The sequence below is a fragment of the Rhinolophus sinicus genome, linkage group LG14 (assembly GCF_036562045.2).
Source record: "Rhinolophus sinicus isolate RSC01 linkage group LG14, ASM3656204v1, whole genome shotgun sequence".
Classification (NCBI taxonomy): Eukaryota; Metazoa; Chordata; class Mammalia; order Chiroptera; family Rhinolophidae; genus Rhinolophus; species Rhinolophus sinicus.
In genome coordinates this window covers 43,863,807-43,882,097 of record NC_133763.1, presented here as the reverse complement: position 1 = coordinate 43,882,097, position 18,291 = coordinate 43,863,807, and the positions used below count along the sequence as shown (strand labels likewise).

Sequence of the window (18,291 nt, the reverse complement as noted above, 5' to 3'; positions counted from 1 at the left end):
CAAACTTTCCCTAATCCTTCTTTTTCTTTTCTTCATTGATCAGATAGACATGGGATAAAAATGGGAGAGTCTCCTGGGTTTAAGCAGGTTAGGACTACCGATGCTAGAGGGATGGGGTTATGAGAAACAGAGTGTTCAGGGATGTACAGGGAAAGGAAATCACCAACAGTGTCAAAGGGGAAGGTCTGTGTATGTGACAGGAATGAGTGACCAACCAGAGTGAACACTGACGTGTAATACATGTTGGCAGGGGAGTCATTCAAACATTACGCATTGGGGAGGGCATCTAGAGACGTCTGTGCAAACGATTCGCAACCATTGACTGTGCCTTGGCTCTGGGGTACATGATGTGCACTGACAGAGTATAAATAAAGGGAAAAGAAGAAATGACTCCTCCGCTACTGGAATATTTCCAACGCCATGCCCATTTTAGTGTTACACCTAAGGACTAGTTATTAATCATTTATTCTTATTGCAGACAAGGAAGGTTTGCTCCACACAGATGAAAGGACTTGACCCAGGTCAGACATTTACACTTAGTGGCCTGACAGGCAAAGACTCAGGCAATGAACTTGAACATTGTATGACTAGGCATGTGTCAAAACCATAAATATGTGATTTTTGTTTAAAAATCACAGGGAAGCCATGCAAAACAAGACTGAAATAAGCAGGGAAAGAAAGAAAGGGCAGACTCCATCCCCCCCCCATTTCAGAAGGGAACTGTCTCACGCACTCTGGAGAAATGAAACCACTGGAAATTACTTATCATACATTACAAAGCTACCCAGGAAAACAAATAAGCAATAGTTTTCAGTGAAAAATTACCCCAAGGCATATTTCATTACATAGAAACGTCAGTCTTTTTCAGTCAGTCTGAATATAAATTAATGTCACTCTAAATTTAACAGCATATAGAAAGAAATAATAGGTTTAGGTTTTATTTTTATCACAATTATAATTTCACAGTAACCCAAGAAAAGACTACGTATGAAATGAACACATTTTCTCTGTTTCAGCACAGAATGGGAAAAAAGACAAGCGAAAGAAAAAAATATAGCCTTTTGTATGAACTCTATTGAGTTAGCTACTTAGGAAACCTGATTCTCTAAACTCCTAGAACCGCAAAGAGAAAATTATCTTTGCTGCCATAAAAAAAAAAAAACTTCAATAGAGGAGCTTCATATGAACACACATGAAATATTAATACAATATTTAATATAAAGAGCTAGGGTAATTTTGCAAAAAATGTAGTAAAGCAGTCCATAAAGCTTTTACTAACAAACTTTGAAATGTACACCAACATGACCTCTAATGAAAATTTTAAACTATAAAAAGTCTGCTCAGATACTTAAACTCAGCTGCACTTTGCAGCGAGTGTACGTTCTTCAGCCCCCTCAGGCCTCATCTTCTTTGGCCATTTTTCCTCTCCTTTTGGGAATATCATCTTCCTGCTGCTCATACAGACACCCTTAAGGTCTCCTCTTCCCCTCTCCCGATCTCATCGCAAGACAGACTGGGAAACATTCTCACCAAGGTATAAAGATCTATGACACTGGAAAGGAGTTATGCCCTCTAGTATTTTGTTTTAAACTAGACTGTCTTTTAGAGAAGTTTTACGTTCACAGCAAAACTGAGCAGAGAGTATAATTTCTACCATCCCCTTATATTTTAATGGATATCAAATACTGAAATAAAAGTAAGAATTCTTAATCTGGGGTCTAGGGAATCCATGGATAGTCTTCACAGGATCCTGGATCTCAGATATTATATCCTGAATCTTGGTATATGGGTATATATACATTTTTTTAGGAAGCAGGTCTCAAAGGGTTGGCATTCAAACACAGCTAAGGCCACTAAGCTAAAGAATGAAGTTCAAGGTCCAGACATCAGGTAGAGACTAAAAGAACTACTTTGGGGGCAGCAAGGCCTCACCAGTGTCCCTAAAATCATACCACATAGGTGGCCACCACTGCAAGTATCAGTATGGATACCCAGGCCTCTGACTTCAGCAGGGACTACAGAAATACCCTAGCTAAATAAATGACAACCAATGAAACGACTTTCCAAACACGTGATGACCTCTCTTTTTCTATTAACGTACCTTTAAAGCTTCTATAACAAGGTCCCTTGCTTCAAGCTCTCCTTCCAGAATGCTGAATAGTGTTAGGAGTTCAGGCTTGCTGAGTTTTTCCAGATTCATCTTGAAAGCCTAAAACAGAGACGACAATCAGATGATTTCCAAAAAACAGTTAATTTGATATTATTAGAGAAAAAAATACATTCAGACAAGAAAAGAGCAACTATTACAGTATAAAATGCTTTGAGAAAGGAAGTGATTGGATGGTAAACAAGGGATATATGTAATACAGAATTGTACACTTGACACCAATGTAATTTTACTAACTATTGTTACCCCAATACACATTAATAAAAAGAAAAGGAAGTGATTACAATTAAATAGAAACTAGTAAGAGCTTTCTTGATGTTAATCACAAACTGAGCAATAAGAGAAAATAAAATTCACGTTACTGATTTCATCATTACTCCCAAAGATCGATTTTTATCATTTTAACTCCAGGCATATTTACAAACATCCTAGAAGGTCTCAGAATGAATTAGTCACTAATTTTGTTCATTAGAAATTCAGGTAAAATTGTGTCAGAATGAATACTATTTCAACAAAAAATTGTCGGACCATGAAAAGATTGCCCAGTTTTAGAGAACAAGATTCCAACGCTGTATATAAAACATTCTGGCATCTCTCTGAAATTGGTTGAAATGAAATCTGAGCAAAGATAATGTTCGGTGGGACTATGGGAGAAATTTTTCTTTTAAATTGTCTACTTTCACAGAGAATATCTGTCACAACATTTATATTTCACATAGTAAAATAAAACTTAAATGCAACCTTATGCAATGTACTTTTAACTGACTTCTTAGAAACGTATTGTTTAGACGTCTTCATTGGCCAGGCTACTACAAACTGAATTTATTTCACTTAAACAAGTTCACATTTCTACAGGGCCTTCACATCTTTTGAAATATGTCAAATGCTAAATTGCATGGCAAAAATCCAATCCTTTCCACAAGATTAAGGTAGTTTTCAAAGTTCTAGGTAGTTCTTACAAAGCACACATAGATGGAGATTAGATGGCGATCCAATCTTTGCAGGGTCTTCCAATCAGTACATAAAATACATTTCATAACTTCCAAAGTAGAGTGAATACTAATTTCTTTCTCCCATGTTCTATTTCCAAATTGCCACTCTCATATAGTTTTCTTTCAAGTGATTCACGACATGACTAGTTCACATACCCTCCAGTAATTCCCAACTCTTATGAGCACATTAAATTTCAGGAGGCATACAAAAGAGTCATTGATTCCTTCCCGAGCCACTGCCTTTAGGTGAAGGGGAACATGGAGGAAATGCGTACTTCACTGTGTTGTTAGATGCTGTTCCAGGACACGCTGTACAAATCTTTTGCCACATGGTAAAATATGGTCACTGTAACTTCAGCTCTGAGCGCTAACTTTCTAACTAGTGAGTTTAAACAACTGGTAAGCTTCCCACTTCAGTATCACAGAGCTAGCCCACAGCACTTACTTTAAAAATAAGAACTAAAACAACAAAACAAACAAGTAAATAGATCTAGTAAAGTTAAACTTAATATAAGATGGAAACGGGGAGGACGATTCCAACTCAGAGGGTGACTGGGGAAACTGAGTTAATATAAAAGCCAAGTTCCTGATATAAGTTGAACAATGGTTTAATGATGGATAACTACTATCCTCTCTCATTTTCCAAAAGAATTCTAAGAAAGCTATTACCCAAACTGGGGGAAGCCAAGGTTAATGACCTCAGCAATACCTTCAGCTGCCCATTTGTAAAAGGCTGACCACATCCCCTAATGAAGAATGGGGAGGAATTTAAACTACTACCTGTTGAGTCACACTGGTTTGTTAGATGACCCCCCCACAATGGTTTCACGTTTGTTTGTTTTTTCAGTCTCTCTCAAAAAGCGTATAAGGCAGAAGGAAAAGCCTATCATTTTATGCCCTTCCTCTTGGCTTCCACAACGTTAAACGGGACAATGGACACCCACTAAGGTCCCCCATGAGTACAACTGCACTGAGTAAATCAACTGGATGATCCAAGGTAGGAACAGAGCTAAAAATGAGTGTTCACACATGTCACTCTTTTTTCTTCAATGTATTTATAGTCGTTAAATATTCTTATTGAGAGATCCCAAACTGTGGCTTCATGAGTAAAACATAACAGTGTGCGGGGTGCAGAATTTTAGTCTCAGCTCTGCCACTAAACAGCTATACGGCCTCGAGGAAGAAAATTACCCAGTTGCTCTGGCATTGAGTTTCCTCACAGGTAAAATAAGACTAGATAATCTCTAAAGCCCTTCTTGGTTCCATGCTAACCGTCTATGGGTAAAAAATTCAAGAATTGTTAGAGAATCCAACTACGTAAGAACAAGAGACAAATATATAAAGAACTAAAATAGACTGTACCTAAATCAAAGTTTTCGTCTGTTGTGATGAATATATATCCTCATAACAGAGTACAACTGAAACAATCTTCAGTCATTTTAATTATAAAGCAGTCCAGCCTAGGCAAGAAAAAAGTCTCTTCTTTGTCAGTGGCATAAAGAACAATATTCTTGTTATCTCTGCATTTGTAAATCACTCCTGCACACCATTTTAATGTCTGGAACATTTTGCTAATATGGACCATCTCATTGAGCTTAGTGTCCTCGTGTAGTGCATACAATACAAACATGACAAGAGGAAGAAAAGGGCCACAGCTGTGTAGTAATTTGAAAACCAACAGATCTGTTTTTGCATATTCCAATAACCTTTCTTTATAAATATTAAAATTTGGCAGTTCTTTGCTAGTCTATACATTTGAATCTAATCTCAATATACAAGACATTGCAATACATTTTTGTCTGAAATATAAGTGAAAGATAGTAAAACTGCACTATGTTTTAGGATGGCAGTGATATTGCTGGGAATAGGGGTGGGGGTGTGGGGGGGATGGTGATACTGACCTGATTAACTGGCAGTCACACTTTAGTCCTCAAGTATAAACTCTGAAAGTTTTCTTCAGTTAAAATTTGGGAAAATTGGCAAATATATTTAAAATGCCGTCAGCATGGTGAAAAAGTGTCCAATGCTGCAAAATAATAAGAGATTTATTGCCTATGTGACCACACTGTAAACAATTTCTAAGTCCCATGAATGTCCACTGTCGTCATAGCTGATGAGACCTGACAGCTGTAGGTTGATTCGAACAAGAAAGAAGAAAATAGCCACTTCAAGTTGAAGCTGAGTAATATAGGAAAAAAACAGGCCTCTGACTTCCCTTTTGCAATTGTAATTAGGGAAGGTAGGGCTTTCAAAATCATTTTTACTTTAAGACGTCCGTTGCCATTTCAAGGACAGACTTATGAACGTCTCTCGAAGAGACCGCCTTTCTCCCCCTGAACTGACAAAACCCTATTTGCTTGGATCACCATGACTTATGCACAATGGACTGGGATAGAAAAATAATGTAAGTACAACTGAAATTTTCACACTGCCAAATTCCTGTGAGGAAAATTCTCAGCCCCTCACCTCCTGCTAATCAATAAACAGATAAATCAACCTGTCACCATTTGACTTTGTCTGTAAGGCTGATTATTCATCCCCAGCCTCTACTTTTTCCCATTTATTTTCAAATATTAAATGTTGAATCATATGCGCAATTTTTGTTTATGTTGTCCTAAGAGTATATTAGACACAGCAAACTTAAACCTCACAGTCAAATGGGGGACAGTGTCAAAGGAGGAATAATACAGTAATAAATGCTTGTGTCATTCAGCCAAGAACCAGTCATTAACCTAATTACAAATCTCTCCCTTCAGGAGAGGAAGTGTGAGACGTGCCGTCAGTAACAGGAGCACAGCCATCACACAGGCAAACCACTAAATAAGGCCCTCCAGCAATTTCTGCCCAATATACAAATTATGTGGCCTAAGATTTTCAGGAAAAAGCCATTTCGAACGCCATATTCATTATCAGAAATGTGACTGCCAGATTTTCGGCATGCCACAGTGCAGTCTACTCTCTCATTCTCGGCTCATTTTCTAAACGAACTGTTACTTGTTGCTGTCAGCGTCCATTAAGTAACTCCGAAAGACAAGATCATTTCAGCCAGATTCTCAGCTCATTCCTTCCATTAGAATCTGAGACCCAACTTTCCCTTTCCTTAAGAGTTCAGACAGATATTTCTGTCTAAAGAATGCTACGGTCTATAAATCTGAAATAAAGACCACTCGTGGACAAGTTGTCTGGATACATTATCAGACACTGTTTTACAGCTAGCTGTAGCTATAGTCAGCGTCACAGTTTTCTCAAGCAAAAAATACATGTAAATATACAATAAAAAAGACAAAGTTATCCATATGGTAATACCCTGGAAAATTACCTTACTTACTTACTTAATTTATTCATTCATTTATTTATTTATGAGTTATCCATGGTGATTTCAAACAGGAGCTTGCCCAGCATACCATTCGGTCTATTCACGTGCTACTTCCCACCAACTCACAGCCAATGGCCAGGAAGGCACGCGTCTCTTCTATATGAACTTTCATGTGCCAAAAGTCACACGTGTTATAGTGTCAAGAAAGCTGCCCCTCTGCTCCCCAGAACCTCCCACACGGCCGTGCTCACTGGCCATGGAAGCGCGTTGCTGTGGCTGGGTCTCTGTTCCCTTTATTCTGACCTTTCCCCTTCTCTGGATAATACCCAGGCTCCCCTCGTTCCACGCCTGGTTGTACCTTTTCCTTCTTGAGGAAGTCCCAGCTTTTGCTCTGGAACTCTGAATCATTTCTATGGGAAGCAGGCTTTGGTGCCTTTTTGCCACATAGAGATTGGGTGGCAGAAAAAGAAACACCCCAAACAGCTTCTATAGCTGTGTGAGCAGTAGGGTAGGGCAGGGTGGAGTACAAATAAGATGTTTGTTTATCTAGTATCTGGGTGTGAGTATGTCTTTATGAGGAACTGAAGGCTTAATTTTACAGTAGTGGGTGAGACGGAACACGAAAGAGGGTAATTAACTTTTTTAGATAAATTCTAGGTATTTCCTGACATGAATTTTCCTCAAAAAAATTGAAAAGATCTATTTTTTAAAAATTCCAACTTGGCTAGTATAAAAAAAAAAATCAGTTGTTCTACCCAGGAGATCACTGTTGCAAAATTGGATAAAAATTCTTTTCATTAGATGCTCAGATATCAAATTTAAGAAATTGATACTGGGGCTACAACTGACAGATTCAGGCCATTCAGTAAGTTTTTAGTATTAGTGATAAGATATGAGCAAACATATACAGCAAATTTGCTCCAGTTATGTAAAGACTCTTTTACAAACATATAAGCAAAACCAAAATGTAGGAGGCCACTTAATTCTTAAAATTCCAAGAGGCAACACTAACATACAAAACTGACAGCTTTCCACTAGATAATTTGCTTCCTTAAAACCCCAGTATATATGAAATTTTAAAAAATGTGTTACCTTTACAAATACTAAATTTAAATATGGACAACAATGTACTGCAGTTTAATGTGGACGTGTTGTTACCTTGACTATCTCAAAAGATTTAAGTTTCCCCACCCTCTGGCACCTCGGGTTTTTCAGAGGGTTATTTATGTATTTGGGGGTAAGAGGGTGACAGCATCCCAAACTGTGCCTCTCATCCCACTTTCGGCATTTTAGGATTAGGCTAGGGAAGAAACACATGTCAAAGTACCATCGGAAAATAATTTTCTGATCATGAAAGCAGATCTTTTGTACATTTACTAAAGGGAACTGTTTTTAATAGTATTATTTACAAAGGTGCTAAAACCAAGGTATAAAAATGAATCTCATTTTATTGAATTCTATAGTACTGAGCAATAGCAGCTTTACTACAAATGTCAAATCAATCTTATTTCAGTTGAAGATAAAAGATATCATTGGACTATTTGGATCTATGTGTCTCTGTGTTATGTGCTACGGGCTGAACTGAGTCCTCCCCAAATCCATATGTTGAAGTCCTAACCCCCAGGACCTCAGAATGTGACTGAATTTGGAGACAGGGTCTTTAAAGAGGTAGGTAAGTTACAATGAGGCCATTAGGGTGGGTCCTTATCTAAGCTGACTTGTGTCCTTGTAAGAGGAGAAAATTTGGATACAAACACAGGCCAGGTAAAGACCACGTGAAGACCCAGGGAGAAGATGGCCATCTAGAAGCCAACGGGAGAGGCCTCAGAAGAAAGGTTGATTTTGGACTTCGAGCCTCCAGAATTGTGAGAAAATCAATTTCTGTTGGTTAAGCCAGCCCGTCTGTGGTACTTTGTTATGGCTGACGGAGCAAACTAATACAACATGCTAACCATTTACAACCTTTAAAGATGATTGGAGCAACTAGATCTACGCTTTCCCCTGACCGTGTGAGCGCCATCACATTTCTCAGAAGGCCTCATAGCAATCATATCCAGCCACACTATAGGTAGCATAATATAAAACAGAATGCCTCTGAAACCATTTTAGAGATTACAAATTTCAGGATCCTGAAATATAATATGAATAGAACACTTACAAAGAAATTACAACAGTGCTAAGGGATCGAGATGCTTGTTGATCCAATACTGTCAATGCAGCCTGTGAAGTAAGCCTCAAGAAACCAGTCTGTAATAAAAAGCTAATACTCTTTAAGGTCAGCATTGAAAATACTTGCAGTCCTCTATTCAAACACACAGTACTGTACTCTGTTCAAATCACATTCTAGGACACCAGATTTTCTTCATGCTTAGTGTAGAAATTAATAATGACATAACTGAGCTCATCAACGTTAATCATCACCACTTCAGTTTTATAGCAATTTTCTAAGAATTCAAGCAATAATAAAAAAGATATGTTTATCGAGGTAACCATGTGTTCCAGGCAGTGTTCTAAGTACTTCATATGAATTAATTCAATCATCACAACCACCTTAGGTGACAGATGCTATAACAATCACCAATAAATTCTTTATCATCCCCATCATCCCCATTTTATAGATGGGAAAACTGAGGCTCAGAGGCTATAACTGGCTCAGTCTCACCTCTGGTATATGGCAGAAATGGGATCTGAACCTACGTAATTTGATTCCAGAAACTTCCTTACTAACCCCTGCTACTTGGTAACCACTATTCACATCTGAATTCATTTTATCAGCCTTAGGAATTGTGTGGTAGAAAAACCTCAGCTAAGATGTGATTTACAAAGCTGGAAGGACCTCAGAAATAATCTAATTCAGCACTCTCATTTTATAGGTGAAAACTGAGGCTAGAGTTAAGTGAATTATGGAAGATTACAGTTAAGTAGTAAAACAAGGTCTAACACTCATGTCTTTTTAAGATCTAGTCTAACCCACTTTCTGGGACACCATGATGGGTATCAGGTTTCTGTTTTGTTTAGCTGTTTTAAGACTCACGCATCTCTGGAGGGAGGGGTGTGTGTGTGTGTGTGTGTGTGTGTGTGTGTGTGTGTGTCTTTCTCTCACGTTTTTCCCATTGTCTCTATGTTGCCAACAGGATTTACATGTATATTGAGGAAAAGGAGGAAGTGGCCTCATGTCCATAAACAACATTCAAATATCTCTCCCCCAAAATGAGGACATTTAGCACAACGCTATTAAAAACAGGTCTGTCTACCTGAATATCTGTTTACACCCTTTCAAGTATTCTCATCTGAGACAAGACCAAACCAGAACTACATTAGGTAAGCTACTGGAATGCATGTTAATGAAAACGAATAATAGTTTTTATAGTGGCAATAAATTCTTTTTCATTAAAATAAAAAAAAGGTATGTCTTTTAACATCAGAAAATTACCAGAAGTACGAACCATTTCAAGTATGTATGTCACTTGGCTTTATTTAGTTTAAAAGAAATTTTAATACGATTTCATTGAAATATTTGTATCTGTCTATGTAATCTATCTGTCCATCACGCCCCTAAATTCTTGCTTTTCTGAAATAATGCCACCATGATTTGTAAAATGCCACAAGGGAACAATAACACGTAGACTGATTTTATTTCCAGTAAAGTGATTCATGGGCCACCATTGTAGAGGCAGCCTGGAATATAAAAGCCCTTCACGCACGAAGCCTTTGACTCCACCAGGATTCCAAACTGGGAAGAAACCAAGTGTTTAGTGCGGAGAATGAACCAAGAAACAAACAGTCAAGGTATCTGTGTTTTAGCTCTGCCCATAACCTGACTCTCCCTGAACTGCAAAAAATTTCACAAAAGACTCTAACAGAAATATGATAACTGATGTTTTGCCTTTTAAATTTTGTCTTCTAAACCAGGTCACCAATTTAAAAAAAAAAAAAAAGTTTAACAATTTGTTATCAGTTAGAAATGACCAACAACAGACCTAGCAATTGTTTTTGTTCCAAGGTCCTTTGGGGACAATAATTCCCCTGGGAGGCAGTGCCTTGTAGTGGAAAGTGCCCTCGGCCAAGAGACCTGGCTCAGCCACTTCACGGTTCCCTGATCCACTTAATCTTTTAAGTTCTTCGTCTATAAAATCGGGATAACAACACTACATACTCTAACAGGACACTGAATGGCTTAAACGAGTTGGTGACTGCTCAGTCCTCTCATTTCCCATCCCTGGACAGCATATATTTGCTGTCAGCTGCAAAGATAATGAAGTCTTCCTTTTTCCAATGAGTCCTCATTTTTTACCATTCACGCGTCTAATTTAGAAATCAAAACAAGTTTACTCCTTCTGACCTGACACCTCCAAGGAGGAGATGGCCTGGCTAGTTCCCAGGAAAGTTGGCTTAGGGACACATACAACACTTGTTCAGGCCAGTGGAATCTGTATACTACTTGGGAAAAGAAAAGAACTTTCTTCTGTCTAGACTAGCTTTTTGTGCCGTTAGCATATAGGAGAAAAGCATGCCTTTGCTTCCGCTGAATTTCTACAGCTTGTAATCAAGTCACAATTGTAGCTTGCAATGACTGAGAAATGAGTTTTCTAAAAATATCACAGCAATTTTTTACATTATGTTACACACGTAATAAGTATAGATCTACTTGTATATTCATAACCCAGGAGCAGTTATCACATCCTGTTACATCAATTCATCTGTTTACATATCTGTCTTCTGTCTCATATGACTGCTATTCTAGACAAATAACTACTGTCTTATTCAACTTGATTAAACTCAGCACCTAGCACTCTGGTTCAAAGGGGGACTCAACAAATGCTGGTTGGAAAGAAACGTCCAGTACAGTACCTTGAATTACAGCCAACAAAACTGGACTTGACCTTTTAGGAAATGAGACGCCCCTACACATTCCTAACCAGGTGACTATCATAACGAAAGCCCAGAGTTAGGAAGGTTAAGGCTTGAGGTACACGGTTGATTTGACTGAAGGGAACCTGGAAGCAGAAAGAGCAGTTGGGAGAAAAGTGTCAGAGTATATGTATGAGGCAAAACTGTGTGAACTAGGATGGCGGCGGTCAGAAAGCAAAAGAAGTGTTTGAGAGACTTGACAGAGAATTTACAGTAACTTGGTACTGGTTCCCTTTAAGTAGGCAAGAGGGGAAATGATCCCACATCAGCTGAGGTTTCCAGACGGGGTGACTAAAATGATGATGGCATGAACGGGAACAGGGATGTCAGAAAAGGAACTGGTTTTAGGGGGGAAATGATGACTGTGATGTATGTGCTCAAGAAGTAATTAGATCCCCAAGAGGAACGGTAAGAGCCAGTCCCATGAAGGCTAAACGTTTACAAGTGGAGGGGTCTTTAGAGGTAGAGCCTTTTCAGCAAACCTCGGTGCCTTTCATTTAAGAACAAAAGTCAACAGGAAGAAGCTGCAGCGCAGAAGCAGACCTGAGAAGTTTTGTACCCTCACATATTGCACCAGTGAACGTCCAGCTTGGTTCTGTTCTCACTCCTCTCAGACCTGCTGCTACAGAAGGACCGCTTAGCAGAAACCGAGTAGGGCACCCCTCCCACCAAAATCAGAGTTAGTGCTTCTCTTTTTCCTACGACTTACCTGTCAGCTATTCTCATTATTCTCTCCTTTATAAGGTATAGTTCTCATCTCTTGTTAAAACAATTCATCCCCGCTCTTCTCCCCCATTTTCCTCCCTCCCTGCTTCTCACCTTTCTAAGGAGAGCAGACCCAGAGCACACACAGCCCAGCCTTCCCCAGCAGCTTTTGCACAAAGGATCAAAGCAGAGCCTCCCAAGGTTCAAGGTCAGGAGTCTCTTTTTGTCTGGAAACCCCCTCGTCCTGCGCTCTCCCATCGTCCTTTCTGGTTTCTACCGGACTCAGTAACAATTAAGGATTACAGTGTTTGTGGCTCCAGAAGTCAGAAAGGATTGTTAGCAGCAAAGGACACAGATTGGAAGCTCTGAACCTGAACTACAGAGTTTGGAAACACATGGCAGGGGGGAACTGTCTTACTGCATTCTTTACACCATCGCCTCCTTGTAGACAATCCTATTTTCCTCCCCTCCCTCCACTCTTAAGTCCCCCACGGCTGCTTCCTTCTCACCCGTTTTCATCGTTCCTATAACTGCTCCTCACTTTGGGGGGGGGGGGCAGCGGAGGAGTTGTCTTCAAAAGGCAAAAACCACTTTTAATCAAAGTTATCACTGAAAAGCCCATAAATCTCACAGAAGGTACCCTATCCCAGGATCCACCAAGCCATTTATACAGTTTGACACTCAGGATAGAGGTACTTAAGACAGTAGAGTCTGGAGTGGAACAATGGGCAATGCAGAGAGAAGACATCAGATGGCGAATCCCTTGCCTTTCTTATTCCCGGGCCAAAAAATTCAAGGGAGATAATTTCCATGATACAATTATGAATCACACACTATAAGACAGACACACACTCTCCTAACAATCCTCAGATCAGATGTCTGAGGTCATGACATATACAAGCTTTGTTTCCCCCTACTTAGAAATCTTGGCTATATATTGAAAAATTTAAAACAAAACCAGCCAATAACTAAATCAGACACTAATTCATCACCTTTGCTAAAATGCTAAAGAAGTAAAAATGTTTAATGCTAAATTCTTTAGCACATATGCAAAGTAGAATAACGACAGTAATACCTACCAATTATTGAGCACTTCCTACATGCTACATAGGTAACCTTGCTTTGATATCCTTATTTAAATGTAATCCTTAAAAAAAATTCTAGAAGTTATTGCTGTGTCACAGCAGAGGAGACTGGGATATGGTGAAGAAAGAAAACTCTGCTCTCGTCCTCACTCACAGTGAGTGTAGCAGAGTTGGGATTTGGACCCAAATTTGCCTTGAAATCTGCGCTGTAAGTTACCACACTCTACAGCCTCACGATAAATATGTCATTTTCTCACTGAAATGCTTTGAACTGAACCTTGGAAGACTTGATTTTATTAGCAAACATTCAGGAAACAAGAGAAAAAAATGGCCTTTAGAAACAGGCCGACAAGCCACTCCTGGGGTCAAACACCATAGACTGGATAAATTTCCTCTAGAAAGAAAGAAATCTGTTTCTCGTCTCACGCCACCAAACTCCACTCCAATGGCAACCTATACAAACACCATTCTGCTCCACTCAGAAAAACCAAGCATTCCAGACTAGTTCTGCAAGTTCACTGGTAGCACTGCAAACCAGGTTCTGCCAAGACAGGAACCCACCGTCCACACCAACGACTCCATTCAGGGACCCACTCCTATTTTTGCCCCTGTTTATGCATTTACTCCTAGGTCAAAACAGCACACAATCAACTAAAAATCCATTAACAAAATCCTACAGCGGATCGGTAACTGGTCGAACCCAAACACTCAGAAACCATTCTTAAACAAAACCCAGCAATCAGTTCCTGGTATGCTCTCCTAAATGAACTTCATTCCTCTCTGGTCAGATTCTTAGGAAAATAAAATCCTAAGATAACTAGCACTGATGACATCAATAAACCTGGTTCAGATTTCATTACAGCAAAATTATATATCTAACCAGCAGACATTTTCTTATAGAAAATTCAATATTTTAGAGTTACTTAAGATACTGTAGTTTCATGAGACATCAGATAGGGAAAATAAAAATTAAATCAAGACAAAAGTGGACTGTTCATACTAACAAGATGTGCCATATCTTATCAGTACATTATTTTTCTAGGCGACTCTAAGGTGACAGCTTCAAACTAAATTCAGCACTCATTAAATCAAACTATATATACCAGGCACTGTGAAAGATACAAAGATGGAAAAAAACACATACTACCTGCTCTCAAAGAATTTGTAATTTAATGAGATAGATTAGACATATACACAAAAATCCTCTATATGCAAAAGGCTTTTCTTTCTTCATCTAATATGACCAAACAGGTGTTGAAAAAGTTAAGAGGAACGATTTCCAAAACCCAAACGTGTATCGAACAGGCCTTTATTGTGCCAAATTATCAAAGAGTGTGATTTGGTTTTTCCTCTGTTCATTAAGGCCCTGGCAATGTCCACTACTTTGGTCTCCTTGGTCTGCTACCTTAGTTTATTTTCTGTTCTCTGCTCATGTAATAAGATATAGCTTTTGAGGATTTCCTGTTTTGCTTTTAGTTTTTTCTGCTGCTATTGCGGGGGAAACATGTCTTACCCTCCTACTGCAGTACATTTTGTTTGCTGGAAACACCCTCCGCACAGTTTCTTCTTTGTGCTGTTTTATTGAGGATCTGGAAACAATCACTGAACAGATCTGTGAGCACCAAGAGTGGCCCTGAAAACTTCGAGACTAAATATTCAAAAATAATTATCTTTAGGAAGTCTACCTTCAAGAAAGTTTCATCAGGAAGGTGAAAGACAGCCAATATAATCACCCTCTGTGAGTCCAACTCCTTGTATCTCATTGCTATTAGCTCTAGCTATAGGAAACAGTAGTACAATGGACTACAGATAAAAGGCAAAAGAAATGAGCTAAAAAAATATGGCAATTTTTAATATATGCAAGTGCTAGCAATGGATGATTACTGAGGATTCAATGGCAATAACATTCCGCCCAAATCATCAATATTTTGCACCTGCTGAAATGAAGGCCAGCTTGACAAAGCCTTATGAGACCACCACAGAGACACTTCTGCTAGTTACAAGGCGTGTGAATAGCTGGAGTTAACCTTGTTTTTATTTATCCTTCCCCCTGAGATTTAAACCCTGCTCTTACTTTTCACCCCCTAAATTTTGGTGGCTGACACTGTTCTTGTAAAACCAATCCATAACATTATATATGTATCAGTTCCTCCTGGAGGGAAAAACCCACCATTAAAAAAGGGGGCTAGAGAGGAACCAAAGGCCACAGGACCAGATTAATCATAAACCTAGACAACTGAGCCTGAATTTTCTTCAAACACTTCCTGCCTTTTGTTTCAACAGAACTATACCTTCAAGGTTAAGGGCAGTCTCCCAGAGCAACAGACCAGCCCACCTTAGACTCATTCCTAATCTAATGCTCTTTATTTACTCATCAATACTGTTTGATTTTAAAGTGTGCTGTTTATTCACTGACAATACATACTGCACCTCTCCCCACACAAGGCCAACTGTGGACATGTCCAACACACCCACCTCACTGTGAAACGTAAAGGATGGTTTTTGGGTTTTCATCAAGTTCTCAGGGAAGAAATAGGGTGGAAAGCAAAAATGAAACACAACTCAAACCTAAAAAACCCTTAGAGGTTGGATTCTCCCTGAAAGAACAGGGTTTAGGGAACGTACAAAGGGGGACGTGGGGGTGGGGAGTTACTATTTCTCCTTCCTCCAGAGTCTAAAAAAAGTCCCGCAGCAGGTGGGCTCTCGACCCCCACAGGAGAACAGAGGACCCGAGGGGCTTCGGGAGGAAGGCTGATGACCAGAGCATGGGGGATGGGAAGAACTGAAGTGAGGGAAGGCCGCTTGGTCTGCGGAGCTGGCAGCCTAGATCGGGTCTTTGATTTTTGCTTCGCTCCATCCCTCTTTTTTGGGAAAACACTGATTTTATCTTATGGATGAAACCAGCTCTGGTGCCACCTTAGCGAGCAGGGGCAGGTGTTGGGCGGGATGTCTGGGATCCCCGGGGGACAAAATGGGGGTGGGAGAGGCAGCCTAAAGAATGGGGACCTGTGCGCCCTCCCCCAAGGTTGAGGCGCTGGGGGTGGGGGGCGGGGTTGAATGAGCGGTGTCAGGAGGGGAGCCCCTTCTACGGAGCTGGGATTGATGGGGGACAATAAGTAGCTGCGAGGACCCTCGAAGGATGAGGAGCCGCCTCCACGGGGAATACCGGGAGGTGGAAGAGGGCCCCGCCCCCTTCGGGGATGGACGCGAACGGCAGTTGGGACGGTGGCGGGAGGACATCGATGGTCCTACCCTTACTTTTCTCTGGAGAACGCGGCCTCCCAGCCACCGCCAAGCCCCAGCCCTAGCGGCTCCTACCTTACCCCGGCGCTCCGGGCTCCGCTCCTCGCCGCCTCCGCTAACCCGCTCCCATCCACAGTTCCCCGAGTCCCCGCCCCTCAACCACCAGGCGGGGGCACTGGCATTCACCAGGGCCAATCGCCATCTCGCCTCTCCAGCCCCGGCACCAATTCGCGCCGGCTGGAGGCGGGGCTTCTCCAATGTCATTGAGGCTCCTCCCGGGGCCCCGAGATCCCTTTTGTTTGGGGAGAGCCAAGCTGGGATTGAGCTCGCGTCACTTCCGGGAGGAAGCATCCCCCTTCGGCCTGAGCTTGGCGTTGGGCTCCGGCCCCTCCCGGCCCGGCTTCTGCAACTTTCCATCCTCCGGGTTTCCGGGCAGGACCGGGCGAGTGCTTCGTGCTTTAACCCTCCTGGTCTAGGAAGCTTAGGAATGGCGGGTGTCCTGATCGATTGGGCCACATTAACGTTTGAAGTGCGCTTTGGTGTCTGCTTTAGAATTTGTTGAAAACCTGGTAACGTGTCTTACCTGCTCTCTCTTTTTTTCTTGGATGAGTTTGTGGGTGTGGTGCTAGAAGCAAGGGCGCAAAGATGAAAAACCCGGAGACCGCCCTTCTCTATTCACGTTACATTTAGAGGAGCTTACTAGCTCTGGAGCCCCTGGGGTGGGGACACTGGCTAGCACCAGGGAGAGCATAAATCCAGTCCGACTTGCCTTCCAGGTGGAAGTCGAATGAATATTTGCAAATTTGTGTGTCAAGGTTTTCCACGCAATGCTGCCCAATAAGGGGACTTGTTTGTGTCCTTCGCACCCTTATACTGTGGGCAGTGGCGTTTGCAGTGGAGCTCGAACAAAGGACAGTGTAGAGGATGCAAGGAATGTGTGTCCTTTCTTGTGAACACGGGGATGCAGCAAGCCCTACCAGGACCAAAGAGGGGAGAGGATACATCCCGTCTGAGGTCAAGGTTCCTGGATTCCTTTTCCAGTTCGCAGATTGATTCAGCTAGCAGTTAAAAGATTAACAACTATATTATTTTAAATATAGCACAATAAATGCTTGTAATACAATCGAATATTTATATTCGATTGCATAAATATGTACTAACTTGATTAATGGACTAATCTTAACAATTATTAAGCAAAACAGGGGCCTAATACTCACCTAGGCAGACATAGTCTTCAAGGCAGATGCAACACTGCCCTCATTCAATTTACGGTCTCTGTGGAGGGATGTGGTCAGTCTGTTCCATCACGGGGAAATAGGAAGGAAGTAAACCAGTTTTTGTGTCATCACTGTGCCAGGTACTTTCATATGGTATTTAATCTCCACTACTTTATGAAAATCTTTGCTGACCTGTAAGATAGACATCATTATGCCCATTTTACACATGAGACGAGAGAGATTCAGAGAAATTAAGTAACGTCATAGAGCTAGGAAATGGGAAAGAAAAAACTTAACAACAATGAGTGATTCCAAACCTGTGGCATAGTCTGCTTATCTCACACTGGCTCTTACAAGGAGGACAGGTCCAGAGAATGGACTAGATGACTGTAAAATCCCCATTAAAGCCAGAAAAGAGCTTCATGCCTCCCTGGACTGATTGGTTGTAGGCTTGAGAGGGTCTTTGTATATATGAAGGACAGCAAAACTGTACTGAGGTGCTCCACAGCAGTCCAAGTGCCTTTTAGGTAATGAAGTAGGAAATACAGAACTTCAGAAAGACAGCACTCCCTGTGTTCAGGTGACTGATGATCTGAAAGGCAAGATGAAAGGCCAGGCACATAGTAGGTGCTCAATAAATAGTGACGACTTGAAA

General features: G+C 40.8%; 1 protein-coding gene and 1 long non-coding RNA gene across 8 annotated transcripts in view; one reads left to right on the top strand and one right to left on the bottom strand.

The window, feature by feature from the left end:
* Positions 1–16,646, bottom strand: part of CTTNBP2NL (CTTNBP2 N-terminal like) — a 45,230-nt gene extending 28,584 nt beyond the window's left edge. The window contains exons 1-3 of one of the 7 annotated variants that reach the window (XM_019730420.2): positions 16,495–16,628; positions 5,061–5,185; positions 2,102–2,209 (exon numbers count right to left, since the gene is read on the bottom strand). In XM_019730420.2, the coding sequence (XP_019585979.2) occupies positions 2,102–2,200 (99 nt within the window). In that variant the 5' untranslated portion in view covers positions 2,201–2,209; positions 5,061–5,185; positions 16,495–16,628. Of the gene's footprint in view, positions 1–2,101; positions 2,210–4,521; positions 4,615–5,060; positions 5,186–6,491; positions 6,941–16,494 lie in introns of those variants that run through there. The other 6 variants (XM_074318503.1, XM_019730421.2, XM_074318504.1 and 3 more) reach the window with 6 other exon arrangements.
* LOC141568453 (uncharacterized) lies at positions 3,103–10,482 on the top strand. Its single transcript, XR_012491582.1, has 3 exons — positions 3,103–4,156; positions 9,610–9,796; positions 10,119–10,482. It is a non-coding gene; the product is annotated as an uncharacterized LOC141568453 (long non-coding RNA).
* Positions 16,647–18,291: the final 1,645 nt, after the last annotated feature.